Source organism: Pleurodeles waltl, chromosome 7 (genome assembly GCF_031143425.1).
Source record: "Pleurodeles waltl isolate 20211129_DDA chromosome 7, aPleWal1.hap1.20221129, whole genome shotgun sequence".
NCBI classification, from domain to species: Eukaryota; Metazoa; Chordata; class Amphibia; order Caudata; family Salamandridae; genus Pleurodeles; species Pleurodeles waltl.
This window is the reverse complement of record NC_090446.1, coordinates 69,731,408-69,754,217: the sequence shown is the minus strand read 5'-3', so window position 1 is coordinate 69,754,217 and position 22,810 is coordinate 69,731,408. Positions and strand designations below refer to the sequence as shown.

Here is a 22,810-nt window from a genome sequence, read left to right as displayed (position 1 = left end):
GATAAACCGCTGTTTGGGTTTCTACCTGGTGGCCAGCAGACCTCGGCTTCACACCTACCTACACCAGGAACTTGGGTATCCTAGACAACAAACTTGATAGGACACCTTAAATCAATGCAATGACTTCCACCTGGTTCCACACCCTGAAAATGCTGCAAAAATATTAAAGTGGCTACCAGCGAATACTAGGAAAATAGTCACAGAGATCCTGATAAACAGCAGACTCGACTATTGGAATACACTCTAAGCAGGAATCACCAAACTGCTCCTGAACAGTCTCCAAACCATATAAAGCGCCACAACAAGACTCATCCTCAAACCACCGCGCTGCACCCATATCACCTTACACCTCAAGCAACTTTCCTCACTCCCCATACACCAACAAACTGAGTTCAAACTCCTCACACACATAAACAACACTCTACACAGCATAGGCCCCTCCTACCTCAAGAGCTCTGTACACTTCTACCAACCTCCTCATCAATACAGACAACATGAAAGCTATATATTACATGCAAAAATGGGGACATCCACTGCCTTCAGGTGTCTGCACTATAGATACACTAGTCAGGGATATTTGCCTACACTTTTCCACCTCTCGCACTCATCCTACACTTAGTGAGACATTTTAGGGAGGTGTCCTTGACCTTCACACTGGTGGTACCAACTTGGACCAGACAACCCTCATACTGAATGCTCCTTGAGAGGTCCATCAGTCCCCATGAGAAGCTATCATGGCCAGACTTTCTCACATAAGGTACGCAAATCAGGCAACCAGGCCCCAAGCAACTCAACTTAACCATATAGCACCTGAGGGCTTAGAGTGTGGCTACCTAACCTCCCTGCGGAGTTTATGACCATAGTACATGAGGCTTACTACAAGCCATGCAGCCAAGATGAAGAGGCTTGTCTATTACTGTATCTTCAATCAACTAGATCCCATCAAAGTCAAGGTTCAAGATATTATTTGCAATCTTTTATACCCTCAGAAGGCGGACCTTGCATGTACCTCAATGTACCTCAATGAAGCCGCGGTAGCGGCATGCCTGCATAACAGGGAACACTCAGCCCCCTTCAGGATTACGTGGTAAGTGGGCTCAAGGAGGAGCTCAGAAGGGTGACACCCTCCAACAGCACCTCCAGCCCCATGTGGAACCCTAAGGTGTTTCAAATAAGACAAGACGTATGGCTGTGCCATTTCAATCCCTCCATTCTTTCAGCTTACAGCTTTGTTCCTGGAAAGTGGCCGTTCCTATAGCCTATAACTTCACTCAGACGCATCAGCGTGTTACACACACTTACCATTCAGGAACCAGTCCTTGCGGTACACAAGCTTTCCACAACCTGATTCTGTTACAGAAAGTGAGCTGTACTCATTAGAGGTCAACCAGGCCCTCCTGTATTACATTGAAAGGACTAAGTACTTCAGAAAAACTAACCAGCTCTTTGTAGCTTTGCCAAACCCCACAAAGGTCATACCATTTCCAAGATGGGCATTGCAAGGTGGATGTTTAAGTGCATCTAAACTTGCTACAGCAAGGCTAAAAGTGTATTGCATTTGTAATATCCGATGCCAACACCAGATGGCTGTGGTATACAGAGGATGTGAATCTACAGCACTCCACTCCACCACCAGATGCTTATAGTGTAACTTTTTCCTTTCTGTATAGGTTGATGACATTTGGAAATGTCTTTGTTTTTATTTGTATATTCTACTCAATATTCAGGATTTTTTAGATATGTGGCATGCATAAGAGATTGTTGCTTCCATCTTGTGGACTAATTGTATTAATATTTTTTGAGCAGCTTATGAAAGGACAAAGACTTCATTCATCATGTGAAAGGCCTTACATCAGTTGATATGCCTCTCGTCTGTAAACCAATGAATGCAGTGACAGGTGTCAGAGACAGAATCAACTTTTCAGGGTCTAAAGATAGTCAATAATGCAAAGTCCGGGATAACCTAAAGCTTGTGTAATGCTCTATCAGGAAGTCCTAAAGTCTACACATTTGCAAAATCCAGATGTAAATTTATAGCAACCCTCACCAGAAATTTTCTTAAGTTAGTCAAGTTAAAAGGGAAATATTTCTTGGCGGATACTGCTCCATTAATCTGGAGAGTAAGGCTCTGCTCCTTATCCAATTGTAATCAAAAGCTCGTAACCTTCTCTGCGACCCCAGTCAGCTTTCCAAGAAGTTCATACCACAAGTTGGGAGCCCAAGGATTATTTCTGGCAAACGCAATAACCTTAAATTTGAACCATTCAGTCTTAAGAGTATACAGTTCATCCATTATTACACTGCCACTACGCAGTTTTTAAAATCATCCATAATTTCTTTAACAGGCTTGCCAAATCCCAATATCATATATGGAATTGTCCAACCCAGTATAAAAGACTGTCTAATTTCCTTATTACAGGTGATTTATGTACTCGCAATAAAGAAATGATGTATCGGGTCCACTGTAATAACTTATTACAGCTGAGCTTTGATGTCACAATTATTTTTCCATGCTTTAGGCAACTATAGAAAAAAATAGAATCTCTCTGCATGTTTCTATACATTCTGAGCATAATTTTAAAATATAGCTTGTATTAAGCTGATTCTAACATCTTTTTTAAACAACCATCTAACTGCTTTTGGGGTGTTGAGTTATATACTAGAGAATCCATAATTACTCTTCATTTTCCATTCATGCTTTCTCTCTCAAATGAAAGAGCAAAACCTGAAGGTTTTAAGTGGTTTGTGGGAAGAATACAAAGCAGATCTAATCATGACTGAGACCCATGCAGCTACTGCAGGATTTTCTGGCCTAAACCACATTTGACTGTCATCTAAGAATTGATTATTTTCAAGATGAGTAAGCCATTTTGCTAGAATCTTTTCTCCCAGTTCTGACAATGCAAGGAGCAAGGACTTGGGTGTATAGTTCTTCACCTCAATAGGGTCTAAAGTTTTTTCAGAGCGGACTTTAGCCACCGCATCTTCCAGCTGTTCAGAACAACACCCCATGAGAGCCATGAGTTCAAAAATAGAGGACATTGCTTTCAACTGGACCTGAGAGATTTTTTTGTAATGTTCGTAGGACAAATATCATCTGACGAGCCCACTTTCTGCTCCAATATAAGAATTTCCATCTCAAATTAAGAGACCAATGGAAGAGAGTCATAATGTGGCTCTTTCCCAAAGTCAGAAAGGCCAGGTCCTTCGCACATATCTTGTTAAGGTCTTTATCAGTGCCTTTGTAAATGTAATGCTAGTGACAGCTCTAATCCATATTTACATTTCTCTTATTGACGCAGCCCATCAAATACACTTAATTGGTCTATAAAGGACTAACTAGGGAATGCATGGTAAATCAGTTTAGGCAAGACTAAGCATTTGTTTCTTGAAAGCTATAATTGTAAATAATTTATAATGTAATGTTCTCAATGAGACAAAATTGAAATCGAGGGCCAAAAAATATTTGTTCACTTTGTTACCATGAGTATGCCACCCACTGTGGTGTTTCAATTTTTTATGATTAGTCTAGAGTATTCTGTGGTTTCTTTGTCATGCCACACACTTCGTAGGTCTTCTGAGGGCCACAAGACATCAGGAATATCTGTTTTTGTTTCAGGAAATAATGAGGCCATGCGGTTGCCAGTGAGCTGCTGACTGTTGGTGATTAGGCACTACCATTATGCAAGTAAAAACTGAGAAACTCTGAAAAAAATACTTGTAGCACAGGAGTTTTCTATGACAGTGAAGTAGGAAACTTGACGGAATTAGCAACTTCAAAAGTGCAAATTTCCCCACCTTCAGTGGACCGCTGGCACCATTTACTCACTGCTGCCGTTTGGTAGCTGGTATGGTGTGTATATATAGGAAGAAGTCGACGATACACTAAATTCTTTTGAGTGGATTGCAGAAAATGTCTTACAGAGCTTCTTCTGGACCTTGTAGGACACCCCCTGTGACCAGTGTGGAAAGTGCTCTATGACCGTGTCTTGGCTGAGAAGCTGCCAGTTCCTCATGCATCCATATCAAGGTGCCAAGGTTTGCAAGGCTCCTACTCTCTGTGGCAGTAGCTCGTTGGCTCGCTTGCACCTTGGGGTTTAAACATCACTCTATTCTCCTCCTGGTTGAGCAGAGGTTGCGCTTAATGGACATTTCTTCAGCATTTCCTATTGCATTGAAGATGGGGACATGGATGTCTGCCCAGTATGTTTCAATTTAGTTGGGCCATGTGTCCTGTACTGTGTGAGGCACAGGCAGTAAATTTCAGTAAATTGCAGATGGCTCCCTGGAGTTACAGGGGAAAGCAGTCACAGGTGTTCATTCCAGAAATCGTATCATTTTCCCGTGTTTCTGGCAAACCTCCAATGGAGTTTTTTCTCCATTTCAAAATAGAGGAAATATAAACACCACACATGAACATCTGCCAAGCAAGAGGGCGGCTACTTTCTCTACCTCACTTACTCTTCCCGTAAACCATACTAAGTGGACCTTATAAAAGCAAGAAGCATTCAGTTGTCCATTGTGTCACAATGCTTTCTGTGTGATTTTCATGGGGTTCATCGCCCTCTTGCTACATATTTTGTTGCAAGGTTTTTGCAGGCTTTTTCTTCACCTTTGTAGATCTTAATTTCTCATTTTGGTCTTCATTCAAAACTTGCTTGTGGTTTTTATGCCTTTTGGTTGAAAGTGACAGTTTCAAGGAAGCAGCTCTCCATACCAAGAACATTTGCAATCTGGTATGGCAAAGTGGCTTCTGAAGGGAGAAAGGGGCTTTTTCTTACATTAGGCAATCTAAGAGATGAGGATTGGAGGGTTCTTTACTTTCTGTCCTTGACAGGCCTCTGCTCTACACCCCTGTTCATATTCAATACAGGAATTTCAACCTAGAAACTGAATCTAAACACAATTATTTGAAAATAATACAAGTTGATCTGCTAAGGTTCAAGCTGATCTTGCAGGATTCCGAGTTCGGAGTTAAAACACCATGAAGTTAGTTGGGCAATGAGATATTATTGTTAAATGTAAATTTTTTATAATATGCCAGGCAACCATAGAACACTGCTTTGTCGATGAGTTCACACAAAAAACGTGACATCAGCAGTGACATCACTTTTTCTGCCCACTTTATTCATAGCCTTTTGTCTCCTTCCTACTTTCCTTCTGATCTTCAACCCTCTTTTGTCATGCTTTACTCATGCTGTACACCCTTCTGTTCTCATCTCCTCCTCCTCTCTCCTTTCCCCCTGACTTCCTCTTTCTCTCTATTCACCTGATCTGTGGATCCTGCTGCTCCCGCTCACCTCACCAGCCCATCTCACCCAGTGTCCTCCTCCACTTTTTAGGTGAAGTGAACCTGACCGTCACCACAGAAGCTCTGGACTCCAAAGAAGCATGCGGCAATGAGATCACAGTGACACCCTCTGAAGGGCGCATTGACACAGTCATCAAGCCCATTCTTGTCAAGGTACGTGTGAAAATGAGAAATTACTCCCTACAACTATTTCCTTGCCATACATAGGACTCTTTTTCATTTCCTGTTCATTGTTTACATTTTTGAGATTTTGCTAGAGGCAGCTGTAGCTGTCTGTTTCTGGGAATGTTGTAACCAATACATTAATGTATACTTAAGATTGCGAGTTGGGTCAGCCCTGTGCTCATGATTTTATGACTTTCCATTTCAGTTCCCTCCTCCTGATTGGATAGCCTTCCTCCCTGCTTTTTTACTGGTTGACTCCCATAACATACACCTCTGGGAACTGATATTCTTACATGTTTTACTGCTCCCTTTGCACTTTGGTACTCAATGGGAGTGCATGACCTGCTCCTTAGTCTTTCTTCTCTTTTTCTGGCAGATGCTTTCTCTCTGTCTATTGAAAGATGGTAGCTGTTGTCCTGCAATTATGGAAAATAATGTTCCAAGCAATAGATTTGCAAATACTTGCATTGATTTTTACAAGCAATCAGAAGGATTTGCAAAGCAGAAAGCAAAAGCGTTGGCCATCTTTGAACATTGTTTTAGATACTTCCAATATAGCCATAATCTTGATGCAATATGGAATACAATGAGAAGTATAGTAAATGATGTTAGTGATATTGTAATGTGATTTGCCATCCGCCAACGTTGGGTAATTTGACAGCTGTCTTGTAATTATGCACAATGACAATCCAAGATAGGTGCCTATCTCTGTTGACTTTCAGAAGGCCTGGTGATATTACAATGGAGTGATAAAACCAGAAGTAAAATTCCATATGATTTAAAAGTCAAAAGTACACTTGTGTCTGATTAAAAATGAAACCACTTTAATTATTTGTCTTTATCTCGAATACTATTGTGATAAAAAAGTGTGACTTTCCATTTCTTTTATTTATCACTCCAGTAAAATAGAGTTTACGTTTTTAAATTAATATGTCTCCAAACGGTGTTACGTTCTTTGTGCGATGTCTCTTTTAGGAAATTTTAGCACGAGCTAGATAGAGATGAAAGTGAGAATAAAGAAGGGGTGTGTGTGTGAGAGAGAGAGAGTGATAAAGAGAAAGAAGAGGGAAAGAAAAATAGTGAGATGAAAATGCTGGGACTATCTGTGGTATTCATCAATATGTCATTATTATTTATTTATGTCTGTTAATATGTTGGATTCAGAATTGTTGCCACTCACTCACTCAATAACTCACACATTCACTTATTGACTCAGATTGACTTCACTAAAGGAACATGACAATAGATTGAAATGTTTCTCCTAGAACATAATGTCAGAATGTGGCATTGCTCTAGTAATATGATGGCAGCCCCCACACCAATTCCAGAAGCCTTAAGCCTGACTTGAATTTCACATTAGAAAAATGTCAAACTCGAATCATTCTGAATAACCTGACATCACGCTGTTGCAGAATTTGAGGAACCAGACACCAGACAGACTCCAATAACCTGCCAACTGATGGTGACATCACTCCAGTATCCTGCCTTCTTACTGAGGCATTACTCCAATTACCTGATATCTACTAGGACTTTTCACAGAAACATTGCATCAGTCTGGGCCATCACACACGTGTTGGAGTGTAACATAGTCCCCCGCAGTGTAGATGGGGCCTGCTAGTCAGTACAACCTTATTTGTTCCAACAACTTTGTATGTCTCTGAAGTGCATGCTGCGTACTGACTTACTAGGGAGTCCCCTGATTATTTCCTGTTCTGTCTTTTCAGCCAGGTGGAGTCCTGAAGGAGAAGGCTCACAGTTCCCTACTCTGTGCACAAGGTAAAGGTCTGACTGCCATTTTGTGGGAGGAAATTGGAACCAACTAAAATATGAAAAGGCCAGGTTGCTTTTGATACAGCAGTGGGTCAGTCTTCTTCACTGAGAAGACTAACAGATTGTCTCAGTGAGAGGGAATGTCAAACACCCAAAAGATGATGATCAGAATGTTTATAAATAGCCTAACCACTAGTAGTTGCTTAGGATACCATTCCAACAATAATGTTTTGCCCACTAAGCTACCTTAGGTTAGACCCAGTAATATGCAAATCAATCTTGGTCCTGCTTGTAGGAAAGTACCTCTTTTTGACATGGTCATCCCCACTTTTTGCCTGGTATTTGATGCAAGTTCGACAGAAAGTGCAATGGGTTCCTGCTATCCAGGCCCGCAGTGTCAGATCTCTTTGCCTAAAACTGTACAATTGCTCCCCAATTGGCAAGACCTTTGGCACCCCTGTAAGTCCCTAGTGAATGACACCCCAGTTACATAGGGTATAGGTAACAGAGTCCCCAAGGGCTGCAGCATGTATTGTGCTACCCTAAGGGTCCCCTCACCTAGCTCATGTAGACTGTCATAGCAGGCTGTGTGTCTTGGTGAAGCTCAAAGTGAAAACCTGACATGGCACAGTCTGTCTGCCATGCCCACTAACAATGCATGCAATATATGTAAGCCACCCCTACAGCAAGTCTTTCAGTCATAAGGCACGATGCATTATATGTGAGGACATATCTGCATGAGCAGATATACCCCTACTATGTCTTTGTTGATTCTTAGACATAGTAAGTGAACAGGGAAGTCATTCTAAATGCATGTGCTGGACACTGGTCAATATGAGTTCTCCAGCAACATGATGGCTTCACTGAAAATAGGGATGTTTGGTATCAACCATCTAGTATTAATAAAACCTCACAGATTCCAGTGATGGATTTATTAATACATGCACCACAGGGCACCTTAGAAGTGCCCTCTGAAAAAACCTACCAACGACCTGTGTGATGGCTGACTGGTCTTAAGCAGCTGCCACCAACAGACACGTTTCTGATCCCCAGGGGTGAGAGCCTCTGCTCTCTGGCTGTTAGGAAGAAAGCCTGCACTGGCAGGGATATTATCCACCCCTTCCAGCAGGAAAACCTGCAAATTAGCATTCCAAGGCAGGGGACTTCAAAGACCCCACAGCCTTTGGTATGTGAATCTGGTTTCCCTCAGAGGGGAGCAGATACTGCCCCCCCGATCCAGGGCACATTTGGATTCCTGGATAGACCGTAAAATTAGTAGTCAGAGAGGCATGTCAACCGTCAGGCCAGTTCCACCTCTAAGGTGGTCTACATGATGTGGACCCAAAATCTTGGTGATGGCAGAACTAGTAACTCTAGCACAGGATTTGTTGATCTTTGATTGCGCACTGAAGCTCATGTGTATATTTAGACAGTGAGGCCCAGATGTATGGGCTTTTGGCACAGGACAGCACAGCAAGTCACTTTGCTGCACTGCCCTGGGTCAAAAGGAAAGGGCTGGAATGCACCATATCTATGCAATATGCACAATCCTGTCCTTTCCCACTGCAATGGTGCCATTTATGGCTGCCTAGTGCCAAAACAGGCACCTTTGCACCATGGTGCTAGGGTGTCTGCATTGTAAGCATAATTGTGTTTGTGCAGGAAAGGACACTTTCCTTCACAAAAACAATCCTGGGTGGGTTTTTTCTCTTTGTATGCTGCTGAATGTAGCAAACATAGAAAGAGGAAGCAAGCATTTGCAATGCAACAGGTCTTGCATTTCTCAGAGTTTGAGCTATTAGCAGTTGTAAAACCCCAACCGGACTTTTCTTGTCACATTAAATGGAAAAAAAGAGCACAATCGCGCTGCTACAGTTCACTTGTAGTGAAACCTATCAGCAAAAGTGCAAGTATCTACGTAACTGGCAAAAGTGCAATTAACTATGTAACAGGGTCGATGTCATGCAAAGCGCTTGTCTTCTGCCAAGCGAGATCGCGATGCGAAAAAAGATAAAAAGTAGTCCACAAACCGGACGGAAAACAGCGAGCCTCGTATGTTTTCAGTACTTGGTCGCTGCGCTCGAGGAGGGCTAACCACTGGAAAAGGCATGACGTATTCATGAACCAATGAAAGACATTGATGCGACATGGACGGGGCTCCGAGCCCTTTTCTAACTACTAAAGTGTCTTACAACCGATGCACATGCTAGCGCAGGCTCAACCCTAAAAACAAGGTAAAATAAAGTTATTACTCCTTGCTGCGCCTCTCCTTGAGAGGCGTAAGGATTTGGCCCATCCCGAGGTTTACAAGTTGTTGTAAATCTGGAGCTGCATCAAAACCATGGGTATTGGCTGGAAACACCCACTGCAATGTCCATGGAATGCCTCCCTGACGTAGAGTAAGGCCCTACTCCATGCCTATGAGGCCACTCAGAGCCACACAAAGGGGCTTTTGCGTGTCCTCATAGATATGGTTGAAAGGTTTGTGCCTCTGTTGCGTCTCTAAAAGTGATGCAACAGTGGCACAAGCCTCTCATAAATGTGCCCCACAGTCTGCCTGCCTTTGAATAAATGACTCTACCTTCACCTTTTCGAAACCCAGACCAGTTGTAGTATTCAATTGAAAATTCTATTTTATGGTACACTGATGTGCACTTTGTGAATTAACAGCTATTTGATTAATTAAAACAAAGGGAAGAAAAGACATGGAGTTAGGTTTCTACACTGAAGAGTTTCTAGCCACTACCTGTGATATGACATTGCTGTTTCTTGATGTTTTCCTCCTAGGAGATGGCGAGGCATCAGAAGTGATCTCTCTGAAACTCCCTGAGAACATTCTGAAAGATTCAGAGCGAGCGCATGTGTCAGCCCTGGGTAGGAAATGCTTTCATTATCATTAATTGCTCTTTTGCAGAACTTCGTTTATTGAACCACTTTCTGTCTACTTATATCATATCTTAGTCCCTTGTTTTTCATCTTGGTAAAAAGGCCTGATTCAGTAAATCCTCCAACGATTCACTGCAGAAAGTATTAGTTTGTAGCACATCTTCTAATTTCAGAATTTCTCTGGATGTTTTACTACACCCACATTGATTTGCTGCGCTAGTTCCTGCCTCTATGCATCTTTTGTGTCTCAGCTCAGGATTTCTGATACGCTGATTTGTTGCATCATTTCTTGCCCCATTACATTGTTTTATGTCTCACTAATCTCTTCATGGCAACTTGCATTGGATATTGGTTCAGGACCAACCTCCTTTCTTTCCTTTACTCCACTTCTCCTTTCTTTTGCCTACCTTAGTCCCTCCTCCACATTTGCCAGCCTTTACTCTTTTGCTTCACTCCTTTTACCTTCCTTTCTCCCTTTGATTCACCTTGTTTGATTCCATCTGTTTTTACTATTCCCACCCACCACTCTTCTCCTCACTTCCACAGTTTCTCTTTTATATCTTTCTTACTTCTTGATTGTGTTCTCTTCACTCCTGTTTCCTTTTCTTTCTTACACCCTTTTCAGTTGTTTGCCCCTTCTTCTTCACTTTTCTCCATTCCCTCGCTCCTTTCTTCTGTTCATTTCTCTCAAACCCTTTTTTTACTATCCATGTGTTCTTCCTTCTTTCACAGTTATTTTCTCCCAGCATCCACCCTTTCTTCTCTTTCATCTGTACCCCCCCTCATAGTGCCACCCATGGTTTCCATCCACATTCCAAATCCTATAAACATTTAAGTACATTACATCATTAGTGCCACACGTTTGTTAATATCCACTAAACCTTTACACTGACATTAGTAACAGTGAGATTGTGATCAGTGCTGTTGTATCCATGGTCCTATTCTCATCACTGCACTGCCCTTATTTTGTATAGGTGACATCATGGGCACTGCCCTGCAGAACATCGACCGACTCCTGACCATGCCATATGGCTGCGGCGAGCAGAATATGGTCAAGTTTGCCCCCAATATCTACATCATGCAGTACCTAAGAAAGACCAACCAGATGACACCGGAGATCAAAGAAAAGGCAGTGGAGTACCTCAAGAGCGGTGAGAGAAGAACGGCTGCTATTTGTGTAGCATTGTTTCTTGTAAACGGCAACGCTTGGTGCATGGGCACTAGAATGCTTATGTGGGCATCCTGGCTGAAAGTGACCATTCGTGACCCCAGGCATTTCATTGTGATGCAGCTGCATGTGCTGCACAATCTGTACAGTTCTGGCAATGGTGCATGTTGGTACCTGATGAAAGGAACAGACTGTTATTTACGTACCAAATCCATGGATTCAATAAATGTAGTTGGTGTTGGGTGCCAAATGTACATTTTCAAAACTGTACACACTTTGTTGTGGGGATTTGAATTTTGCGGCACAATTCTTTTCTGGATTCATATGCTGTCCATTATTCTTCTATTTAGCGGTTGGGTACGGAATTCTCCACAGTTTTGTAGTCCTATGCCTATTTTTCTTTTTTTTTTGTTGTACATCAACTGTCCGCTCCCATTTGGTGTGTTCTGTGATGTCATACTCCTTACTCCGGAAGCTCTCACCTTTCGTCGCCTTCTTCAGATTCTTTTTTTCCGCCATTGGGTCTGGATGGGCAGCTGAAGGCTCTCCAACACGAGGAAGAAAAATTGAGAAACATTTATGAGAAGTTTGCCGAAAATTCAACAAAAATCAGAGAAGAACACCGACAGTAAGATACCGGAGGAGAAGTCAAAGGGGAAAGTGAAGAATGATCTCAAAGTTTTGTTGAGAATGCCTGTACAGGGGGCGCCCTGAATAGTGTAATGGAGTAGACTCCATTCAAGTTCTGCCTGAATTGTCACCACAAATTTCCATCGAATCGACAACTGCAGTGCCTGTCCGTGTTCACATTGAAGACACAGAGGTTGAATGAGAGGCAGAGGCAAGCACATCATACTATACAGGAACAGCAGAAGACTCCATCCCTAAGAGACTTGGGTCCTTCGAGTGATGAGGAGGAAAACCAGGAAAATAGGATTCAAGGGCATCAAAGGGAGCCTCTGTGTGGAAACCCTCCATGCCGCAGCCATGCCTCTAGACAGGGAATCCCTCGAATCCTTTGAAAGGGACACTGCAGGAGGAAGATCCCATGAAAAAACCCAGTTGTCGAAGGACAGACGAGGGAAAGATGCTTCAACATCAAAAAGGGGAGGTCTCAAGAAGAAATATGAAGCTTGGCGACCGAGGCATCCTCTAAGGAATCTTCGGCATCGGGGGAAAAAAAAGCAATGCAGAGGCCATATGCCGAATGATGTGCAGCAGAAATCGAGAAGAGGCACCTTGAAGTTGAAATAGACCCTCTTGTCCAGAAGAAAAAAGACTTCAATGACTCCCCTAAGGGATTTAAAATACCACCAAAGGGACCAGGGAGAGAAAGAGGTTGAAGACATCAACCCACCTTTAAGTCCAAAGCCACAGACAGAGGAAAAAGAAGACAAGCTCTTCTATGAAGAGGAGGAGGAACAAATGGGAGGAATGTTCCAGGATTCTGTGGAATCAGGGATCACAGATCCTCAGTGTCAGGACCTTGACACATATTCTCCAGAGGAGAGGGTCGATAACTATCCCTCAAAGTCCTGCTCCAGAAGAAATTGCCATGTATAATCGGGTGATTAAGAAGGCTGTGGACAAGTTTAAGGTGCAGTTGGAAGAGGAAAGACCTTGGTCTTGTTTCCTGCTAGAAACACTTTTTACTAACACAAGCAAGGAACCAGTTCTTGCTATTGCTTCCAAGTGTCCAGGACCAGGGAAGGGAATGATACAAAGAACCCATCACTTGTAGAGCTTTGACTCAAAGGCAGAGAAAAAGTACAAGTATTCGTACAAGGACCCTGCATAAATCAAGAGAAGTGTACCGGCTGATTCAATCATCACCTCGACAACACGGAAAATGGTCAACATCTCATCTACATCAGACCTTCCTCCAGACAAGGAGAGCAAGAGGATGAAATTCATGTCTCAAATCAGCATTGGATGCGGCGGACACCTCCAGCCAACAGATGATGATAGACATCAGCCTACGCCATCACTCACCGGTGAGCATTTCAGGTTTCAAGCCATAGGTGCAGGCAATCATACTAAATACCCCTTTTAACAGTGATCATTTGTTCAGGAGCACAGTTAATGGCACCTTGAACCATCTCAAAAAGGACAACAAAATCGCAAAATCGATGGGAGCATTACAGTTTCAACGAGGTTTCCGAAGGGGGTTCGGTACCATCTCAAAAGCCCAAGGGAAGAGGCAGTTTCCAATTGGGTTTGAAAGAATTAACCAAACACCTACAATCCTGCAGAGCTGGCAATACCAAGGGAAAAGATGACAGTCCTCTTGTGGAAGAACATGGGTCATGGGACAACCCCAGGGGGGCACAATCCTCTCCAACAAGTGACTTCTTAAGAGTCCACAACCTCTCTCAAATAACACCAGTGAGAGACATAAAAGCAGAGCACAGCCTTTTACACAATAACACCAGTGGGAGGCAGAATAAAAAGTGTCCTTCAGGAGTGAAAAAAGATAACATCAGACAAATGGATCTTGAACGTAATTAAATATGGATACTGCATAGAATTAAATGAAATGCCTCCAACAAGGGGACCAAAAAAGAAGGTTCACACAAAAGAAGAAACAAACCTCTTCTAAAGGAGGAAGAGAAATTGCTGGAGAGAAAAGCAATTGAAGCAGGGCCAAAGGCAGAAGTAAACCAGGGAAATTACTCAACATATTTCCTAATACAAAAGTTTATAAGGACACAATAATTCAAGATGAAAACTTTGAAGGAGGTCATTCCCCAATTACAAAGAGGTGACTACACAGCAACTATAGACTTAAAGAACGCATACTTGCAAATCCCAATGAATGCAAAATGCAGAAAATGCCTTAGGTTTGTGGTAAACAAAATGCACTACCAGTTCACGGTGCTGGCATTCAGGATAAAATCTGCTCAAGAGTATTTACAAGGTGCCTAGCAGCTGTAACAGTACACCTAAGAAGATAGGGCATACATGCCTATCGTTACGTAGATGCCTGTTTAGTAGGAGCCAATTCACACAAGCGCAAGGAACATATTCAGCAAGTCATGAAAACTCTATTCACATGGGGATCCCCATTAAACATAGAGAAGTCATCACCGACTCCAGAGCAGGAAAAAATGTCTCTTGGAGCAAGGATCAACTCAATCCAAGTGAAAGTGTACCCCAGCAAAAAGAGAATACCATCATTACTGCTGGAAACAATCCAATACCAGAAGGGAGCAAAATATTGGTAACCCCATATAACAGCTAATTAAACCATATCTTCAGATCAGAATTCTCTTTTAAATTATCATCTCCAGCTAAATCAGTGGATCCAATGAAGTTTATTGTAAAGTGCATCAATGAAACACACAACACCACCCTTTAAGGGATTTATCCCGTGATTTTGCTGAACATGGTGCTGATCGAGTGATTTGTTCCCTAATCATTGCAACATGCTAATGGAGTCACATAACAACTTACCTTAAGAATACTGGAATAAACTTGAGAAAGCCCCAGGTTTACATACCACTAGGGCCGAAACACGTGTTGGCTTCATCTATGTACATCAGACTGGCGGTCTGTGTTTCATTGATGCACTTTACAATAAACTTCATTGGATGGGTTTACCAATATATTGCTGATGATACATACCCATAGAGGTCAATATAAGGGGTCCACACCTCTTTGGTAACCCATACCACCTCCAAAAGTGACATATGGGCATTTAGAAAGAGAGTGTTGGACCCATTTGGAGCGTATTCAATACCAGAAGTGACAAGCTCTGACAGTGAGGACAGTGGGGAAAATGCTACGGAAAATGGCATCATGTAGCCCACAGATCCCATATGCAAGACTACAAATGCATGTGATTCAGGAATGGGTACAAAACCGGTGGTCTCAAGCAACATGTTGTTTTGAAGATCTAGTGTTTGTCATGCAAAAGGTACAAGAGGGGATGGCGTGGTAGAACGCATCACATGTTCAATTCAATTCATTGTATTTGTATAGCGCATGGCTGCCCAACTGGCCTCCAAGTGCTAGATACAACATAACCCCTCCACTAATCCAAGATGAACATTTCCTGAACCACGTTTAGAAAATGTGGGTTTGCTGCATTTTCCTAAAACGGACTTCCGATGGCTGACTTCTACGGGAGGCCGGAAGAGCATTCCAGAGCCTGGAGGTGAGCAATTCAAAATGGCGGCCTTCACTCTTTGCTCTTTTGATCTTTGCCACCACTGGAAGTCCCTGGTTACTAAAGCAAAGGGCCCTTTCTGGGGATTAAGGGGTAAGCAGGGATCAAATGATAGGTGGACCTTTCCCATAAATGGACCTGTGCGTGGAGCCTTGAAATGAATTATTTTTTTGAACTGGAAGCCAAAAATATATACTCAATGAAGTAAGTTTGCACCACCTACTCAGCAGTGGCAATCACAGCAGATGCTCACATATGGGTTGGGGAGCTCACAGGGGCTCGCTCAAAGTGAGAGGAGGCTGGAAGGAACAAGAGGCATGACAACACATCAATACCCTGGATCTGAAAAGTGTTCTTAGCCTTAAAAGCCTCTCAGTAGTTGCTCTTAGACAAATCTATAAAGACCCTAACAGACAACACAGTGTTTTACATGAAAAAGCAAGGAAGAACACATTCCCTGGCATTATCAAGACTATCCCAAGATCTATAGAAATTAGCCATACAGTGGAGTATGTAAAAAACAACAGTCCATCTCCCAGGGCAGGAAAATACAGAAACAGACAGGTTATTCAGACATGCATCATGCTCACACAAATGGGAACTAAATCAGAAAGTCCTCAAAATGATCTTTTGGAAGTGAGGAACTCCAATAATAGATCTATTTGTAACACCAATAAATACAAAATGCCAAAGCCTTGCATCCAGACAGCCATATCACCAACCCCTGGGGAATGCACTGTTGATAGACTGGTCAGGGACATTTGCTTACAATTTTCCCCTGATACTATTGTTACAGAGCAAATTCAAGAGAAGCAAGATGACACTCATACTAATTGCCCCACAGTGGGTGACGCAAACATGGTTCTCAGAACTAATAGCAATAGCACAAAGAAATATTCAAGGATTACCAAGACAACAAGATCTACAGTCAGTGAAAGGGGGAAGGGTACTACTCCCTCAGAACCAGAGTCTTTGAGCTGGTAGCCTGGCTTCTGAGGACTTAGAATATGTTCATCTAAAGCTACTGGAAAGCACAATGGCTGTTCTAAAGGAAACAAGAGAGCCAACCACAAGAAAATGCTACATGGCAAAGTGGAAAAGATACTCTCTACGGTGTCTTAAAATGGACTATTAAGAATTAGGAAAGAATACAAAGGATTCAACAGTATTAAAATATCTAACATACTCCATTGACTTAAAGTTAACATATGCTTCACTAAAGGTACACTTAGCAGCAATAGTGGCATACACAAGGGGTCACATGGGAAGAAGTTACTTCATAGCACCAGTTGTAAAAAGGTTTTATGAAGGAGCATAAAGGATTGCACCACAAAGAAGGGTACCAGCACCACCATCAAATTTAAATGTGCTACTCACACAATTAATGAAGGCACCCTTTGAATCATTACACAGAGCCACATTACAAATGTTCACACTTAAGACACCATTTTTGGTGGCCATAACATCTCTGCGCAAGGTGAGCGAATTACAAGCACTCACCCTTCAAGAACCATACTTTAAAGTCCACAACGACAGTATTGCCATGAAGACAGACCCACAGTTCTTACCCAAGTTCGGTCCACACTTCCACATCAACTACGTGATACAAATACCAAGTTTTTTTCCAAAAACCTAAGACACACGCAGAGAGAACTTTACACACGCAGGCCGAAAGTCGTGCCATAATATACTACACTAAAAAGACAAAAACAAACAGGAAAACAAAGCCGACATTTGTTTAATTTGCTAATAATTATCTGATAAAACCTGTAACTAAGGGCACAATTGCAAAATGGATCACCCAAACCATTCAATTGTGCCAACAAATGCAGGAGAGACATTTATCTCAAAGCCAAAGGCAGATTCAACAAGAAAGAAAAAAGCAACATCCTTACAGGACATATGCACAGCAGCAACACGGTCATCTGTACACACGTTCACAAAACACTTCTGTATAGATATATTCAAATGAATAGGGAAGCTCAAGTGAGACAAAAAGGTCTTACAACACCTGTTTACAAATTAAAGCTCATCTTCAACCCAACCACCACAAAAGCATCAAACCGCTACAAAATCTATGCACAGCATGTAAATCCACGAAATATTCATGCTGCAAAACGTAGTTTCTTACTTGTAGATGTACCCACCCTCCTCCACCAAGAAGACTGGAAGAAGAGAACAAGTTACCAGAAGAATAAAAGTATATGAATATGGCAACCAAAGGTGGGAGCTTCCTAAGAAGGAGTAAGACGTGACAGGATACACCAAATAGGGGCCCATCGACGAACAACAAAAATATAAAATTAGGACTACAAAATAGTGGAGAATTCCAGACCAAAACCCTAGATGTCCGAATAATGACAGTACATAAATCCAGAAAATTCTTCAAGCTGCAAAACTTCACCAACAGATAAGAAACTATACGTTTACCCAACATGAAAACCTGTTTTTTGCAACAACGTTTGAAGTTTGTCTCGAAATTTGACGCTGATTTTGGGAATAAAATGTTTGCTTATCTGAGGGTTGATGATGTACATAAAGCTGATATTTGTGTTATAATTTCTGATAACTTGTGGACATTCATTGCTGATACTTCTTCCTTGGTGTCAGAGGGAAATGAATGCGTCTGCTGATATTTTATGATTTTTGTGGAGGTATTTCTTCATCTATATTGATAAATATTTTGAATATTTATAGCACGATAATCAGTGCTGCTGTCTAAAGCAACAAGCTGTAAAATTGGTGTAGCCTTAAGGATATGTCTGGTGGCTGACCTGTTGTGTCACAGTAACCTGAGTTTAACTCCTAGTGTCTGAGCTTGGAGGATCTGTCTATCCTGAGGGAGAGCCCTGCAATCTGTGGAATGTATGAGATTTTGTAACCATTCTGCCTCCTTCTAGTACATTCTCAGTCATAATATATGCAGTCTTTCATAAAGAGTTTGAAGATAGAATTGAATAAAAATGCTATGGAGATCTTGAAATGATTTGTGGTATGTAAGACTGCATACCACAATTATATAAGCTACTTGTAAAACTTTTGACTTTAGAGACAATTTCTAGGAAACTTACATTGAGGAATACTCAATTTTGCAATCGTTTCACCAAGATTTGTTGGAAAGGCGAGCCCTTCAATACCTCCTGGGTGGATCTGACATTTCTGGCATTGCATACTAGCATTGTAATATTTCACGAGTTTCTTTCCAAAAAACTGCCTATTAAATCTATGATATTAGCCAAGTTACATACCAATGGGCCTGTGGATTGCACTAATTGGCCTCATTATTTTAAACATTATCTCGAGGGCCGGACCCGCTTTTTCTGTCTACTTCATAGCATTCACCCCCTACTCATCACTTCATTTCCGGAGTCAATGTGTATGTTCTGTACCAGCTCCATAGTGTAATTCCAAGGGCAAAATTTAGAAGGCCCTAGCACCTCTTAGCGCCCCACTAGTATCATTTTTTTACGCTAATGTGGTGTTAAGGAGGCCATTCTCCTTTGCCATATTTACAAAGTGGCTCAATGCATGCATTGCACCACTTTGTAACCCCTTGCTTCACATTATGCTTGCGCCAGGCATAATGTATGCAATGGGGCTGTTTCCATGCAGGGAGGCCTGTAAAAATGGCGCACTGAAATCTACAACCTTTCACTGCACCACTTTTAGCGTCATTCTTAAAATCTGCCTAAGGCAGGTGTTAAAATGACACCCCTTTCCTTTCAAAGGGCCTCCATTTACTTTGCAGGGTTAGCGCCACAATTTATGCCGCTAATCCTGCAAAGAACCACAATAGCATCATAAATTAGGATGCTATTGTCCTAACCTGTGCCATGGTGTGCCGTATTGTAAATACGGCTCACACATGGTGTCGCTGGATGGCACAGGGAGGCGCAAGAAAAGTGGTGCGTCAAAGCTGATGCAACTCTATCTTGTACATGTGGCCCCTAGTATGAAACAAAAGTCCTGATATCACCTGATTGTTGCATCATAGGTGTGTATTCTTTATTGATGACAGTTTTGTGGGTTGTGTAGTTTTGGTCCACAAAGACTGGAGCAATATCTAATATTCACCTATTTAATCTTGTAGGATGGTGGCTATCTATGTAGTGTACCAATGTAGGGTTATACTATGCAGATAGTACAGGCGACCCTCTTTGGTTGATAGAGGCTTAACTTAAATACCCTAAATGCTCTCTTTTGTGGTAATATGGGTGAGCTGTTTAGGCTTATCAGAGTGTAGTGCTAACCATTTGTGGAACATACAATAAATGAGACACACTCAAGAAGAAACTCAAGACAATTTTAGAAAAATACAACACTTAATATTATGGTTCAACACCAGAAATCCTTCAAGTAAGGTAAGTACTGTTGTGGAGTTTTTATTCAAAGTGGGATAAGTAAAATACATCAATGCACTTTTACCCGGTAATGACTTTCAGTGGGTAAAGTACATGTACCGCGTATGGGTATTTACAGAAGTATCTTGGGAGTCCCCTTTAGGTCATAGGATGCTATGGGGCAAGGGCACGATAAATACCAGCAGTTCAGTTTTACCTGCCCTGGGGAGTCTGGGAGCAGAGGTGCTGGATGGGTCGGGTGCCTCGCACACTGCATGATTGGCAAAAGTATGGGGCTTCTGGAAACAGGCTGAAGAGGCGGACAAGTCCGGGAGCTCCCAACCTGGAGCACAGTTCCTGAGGGTCCTGGAAGCAAGTGGGCACAGTCGATACTGCTGGACCCGGGCCAAGGCGCTTGGGTGCAGAGGGTTTTGGTTGGCTGGTCCCCTACATCGAGAGCGCTCACAGTGCTTGGTTAGGCCTGCAGAGGAGGAGGAAAAACAGACAGTCTGGCCCCTCTTGTGGGCAACTTCATAAATTCTTTCATCCCCTGGGTGCAGTTTGTTGTTTTGTGGCTGTGTATCTGGCTCAGGCACAGACAAGCCTTGGTTTTTCCAACTGCTCTGGTACCCTGGGCATTGGTGGAGGGCGTCTCCTGGTGGACTTGGTGTCTCCAAACTTTGTGGGGAGATGGGTCTGTCCTCCGGGACGACGATGACCTCCTCCTGGGTTAATGGTGCATCAGTGGGCATGCTGGTCAGCAGATTGGTGGTCTGGATATCGTGGCTGGTGCCTGCAGATGTCAGGGATGTCTCCTCCACTCCAAGGAGATGCTGGCTGCTTTATGAAGTACTGGCAACCCTGTGAGGCTTTTGGGAGATTCACAGCGATAGGATGAGTCGGGTCCAGGTGATTGTCAGGACAGCGGCCAGTGGGGAGGTTTTGGTGCCAAAAGAACTGACGTCACTGTGCAAGGGCGGCATCTATGTACTACTCCCGACGTCATCACGGCGACCACAACGCCTACGACGCCTGCGGAGTCGACTGACGCCACCTACCGATGCGCAAGGGTATTGCTCGAAGAAAAATCTACGGATCCAGTCTGACACCTGGGGGAAAATTCTAAGGTAAGGAATCTGCAACTAGAATATGCCTCTAGCAGATATTTTGTTACCGAAGGTAAGTAACTTGTACTTTAGGGGCATTTAGGTGAGTGTAAGCCAATGGGCTTCTCTCCCCTGGGGTGATCACACACCGAATATGACCACTTCCTGTGTAGAGTGGGCATAACCCTGTCCCAGAATTCCTAATTCCACCAAAAAGCGGATGGCGGACACCTTCCTTTATGGGGCAGATCATGCAACCCACTGTAAGGGTATGACTAGCCTGGTAGTGCAACACGCCTACTTGCATTGTTAATTTCCCTCCTGTCCTGGTGCCAAACAAGCTTCTGGGCAGGGAGCAGCATTTCCTAGGTCTGGGGGAAGCCAGAGTTGCATGTCAAAGGGTAGCAGAGGTTTGAGGCTTCCAGCTCAGATATGCTAATTTACTGGCCATCCTGCTGGAGGAGGTGATAACACCTTCCTCCAGAGCAGACATTGTTTCTGACCTCTGAGAATGCAGGCTCTTGCCTCCGGGGTGTCAGAAACTCATCTGTAGTGGCTGGCTGGTCGATACCAGTCAGCCAGCATACTAGAGGGCTAGTAGTTTTTCATGGGCCACCTCTAAGATACCCTTTGGGTGCATGCCATAATGAATCCAAGACTGGCATCAGTGTAGATTTGTTAAGACAAGGTGTTTGATACCAAACAACATAGGTTTCAGAGAAGCCATTATGTAGATAGGTAACTCATAATGACCAGTGCCCAATACATACCATAAGATGGCTTCCTTGTTCACTTGCAATATCTAGTAATAGAATTAGACATCACAGTGGCATATCTGCTCATGCAGATATGTCCTTACTTTGAATATATTGCACTCTGCCATTTGTGCTTTAAGCCCTGTTGTAGAGGTCATGTACATATATTATATGTAGTGACTTTGGCATTGCACACAATAAGTTTGCCATGCCGTGTTTTCACTCATGGCTTGTACTATGACACACAGCCTGCTATGGCACTCTGCATGGAATTTGTATGGAGTTCCCTCAGGGTGGCATAATACATGCTGCATCCCTTAGGGACTCTCTTTAGTACACATGCCCTAGTACCAGGGGTACCATTTGCAGTAAGCTGACCCCAACTGGTTTACAGAGGCACAAGTGACAACACTAAATAGTCTCTTTTGTGGTAATGCAGATGAGCAGTTAATGCTTGTCAGAGGGTAGTGCTGAGAATTTGCTGTACTCGCAGAGGCAATACATGAGATAAACACTCAAAGAATAAATCTGAGACAAATTTAGAGAAATGGAACATATTTTTATGTAAATTTTGATACCAAGAACTTCGTTAACAAATAAGTACTTTTTTAAATATCGATTTTTCCAAGTAAGTAAATTTTCGCTTAAATGTGTCTTTATGCAGCAATGCTTTCCTATAGGGAAAAAGGCATATGTTGCATACAGTTATTTACAGTTAGTTTCTGATGGTCTCCTTCAGGACTTGGGGTCGGAGGGAGCCAAGGTACAAAGTACGACGAGCAGTTACTCGTTACCTGCCCTGAGGCGGCTGGGTACAGAGGTGCATGCTATGCCGGTGGAGAGAAGTGGGACCACCTAGAAACGGGCTGCAGAGGGGGACTTGTGGACATGTCTGGGAGCTCAGAATGTGAGGTATGGGTCGTAGGGTCCTTGAGACACAAAGGCACAGTTGGTTCTCTGATACCCGGGCTGGGGTGCTCGGGTGCAGCATAGATAGATAGGTTGGCTGGGCTGGGTGCGTCAAAGACATCCAGGTTGTCGGTCTCGTTGGTTTGAGGGTGCAAAAGCAGGATGGCAGGGCTGCTCAGGAAGTGGATCTCTCTTGTGCTGACATCCCTCAATGGCTGCTCGGTGCAGTGGG

At 42.9% G+C, this 22,810-nt stretch overlaps 1 protein-coding gene across 1 annotated transcript in view; it reads left to right on the top strand.

The window, feature by feature from the left end:
• Positions 1 to 22,810, top strand: part of LOC138246809 (alpha-2-macroglobulin-like protein 1) — a 201,113-nt gene that overhangs the window by 110,125 nt on the left and 68,178 nt on the right. The window contains exons 21-24 of the mRNA XM_069201571.1: positions 5,343 to 5,464; positions 7,201 to 7,252; positions 10,034 to 10,120; positions 11,107 to 11,283. Coding sequence (XP_069057672.1) covers positions 5,343 to 5,464; positions 7,201 to 7,252; positions 10,034 to 10,120; positions 11,107 to 11,283 — 438 coding nt within the window. The remainder of the gene's footprint in view (positions 1 to 5,342; positions 5,465 to 7,200; positions 7,253 to 10,033; positions 10,121 to 11,106; positions 11,284 to 22,810) is intronic.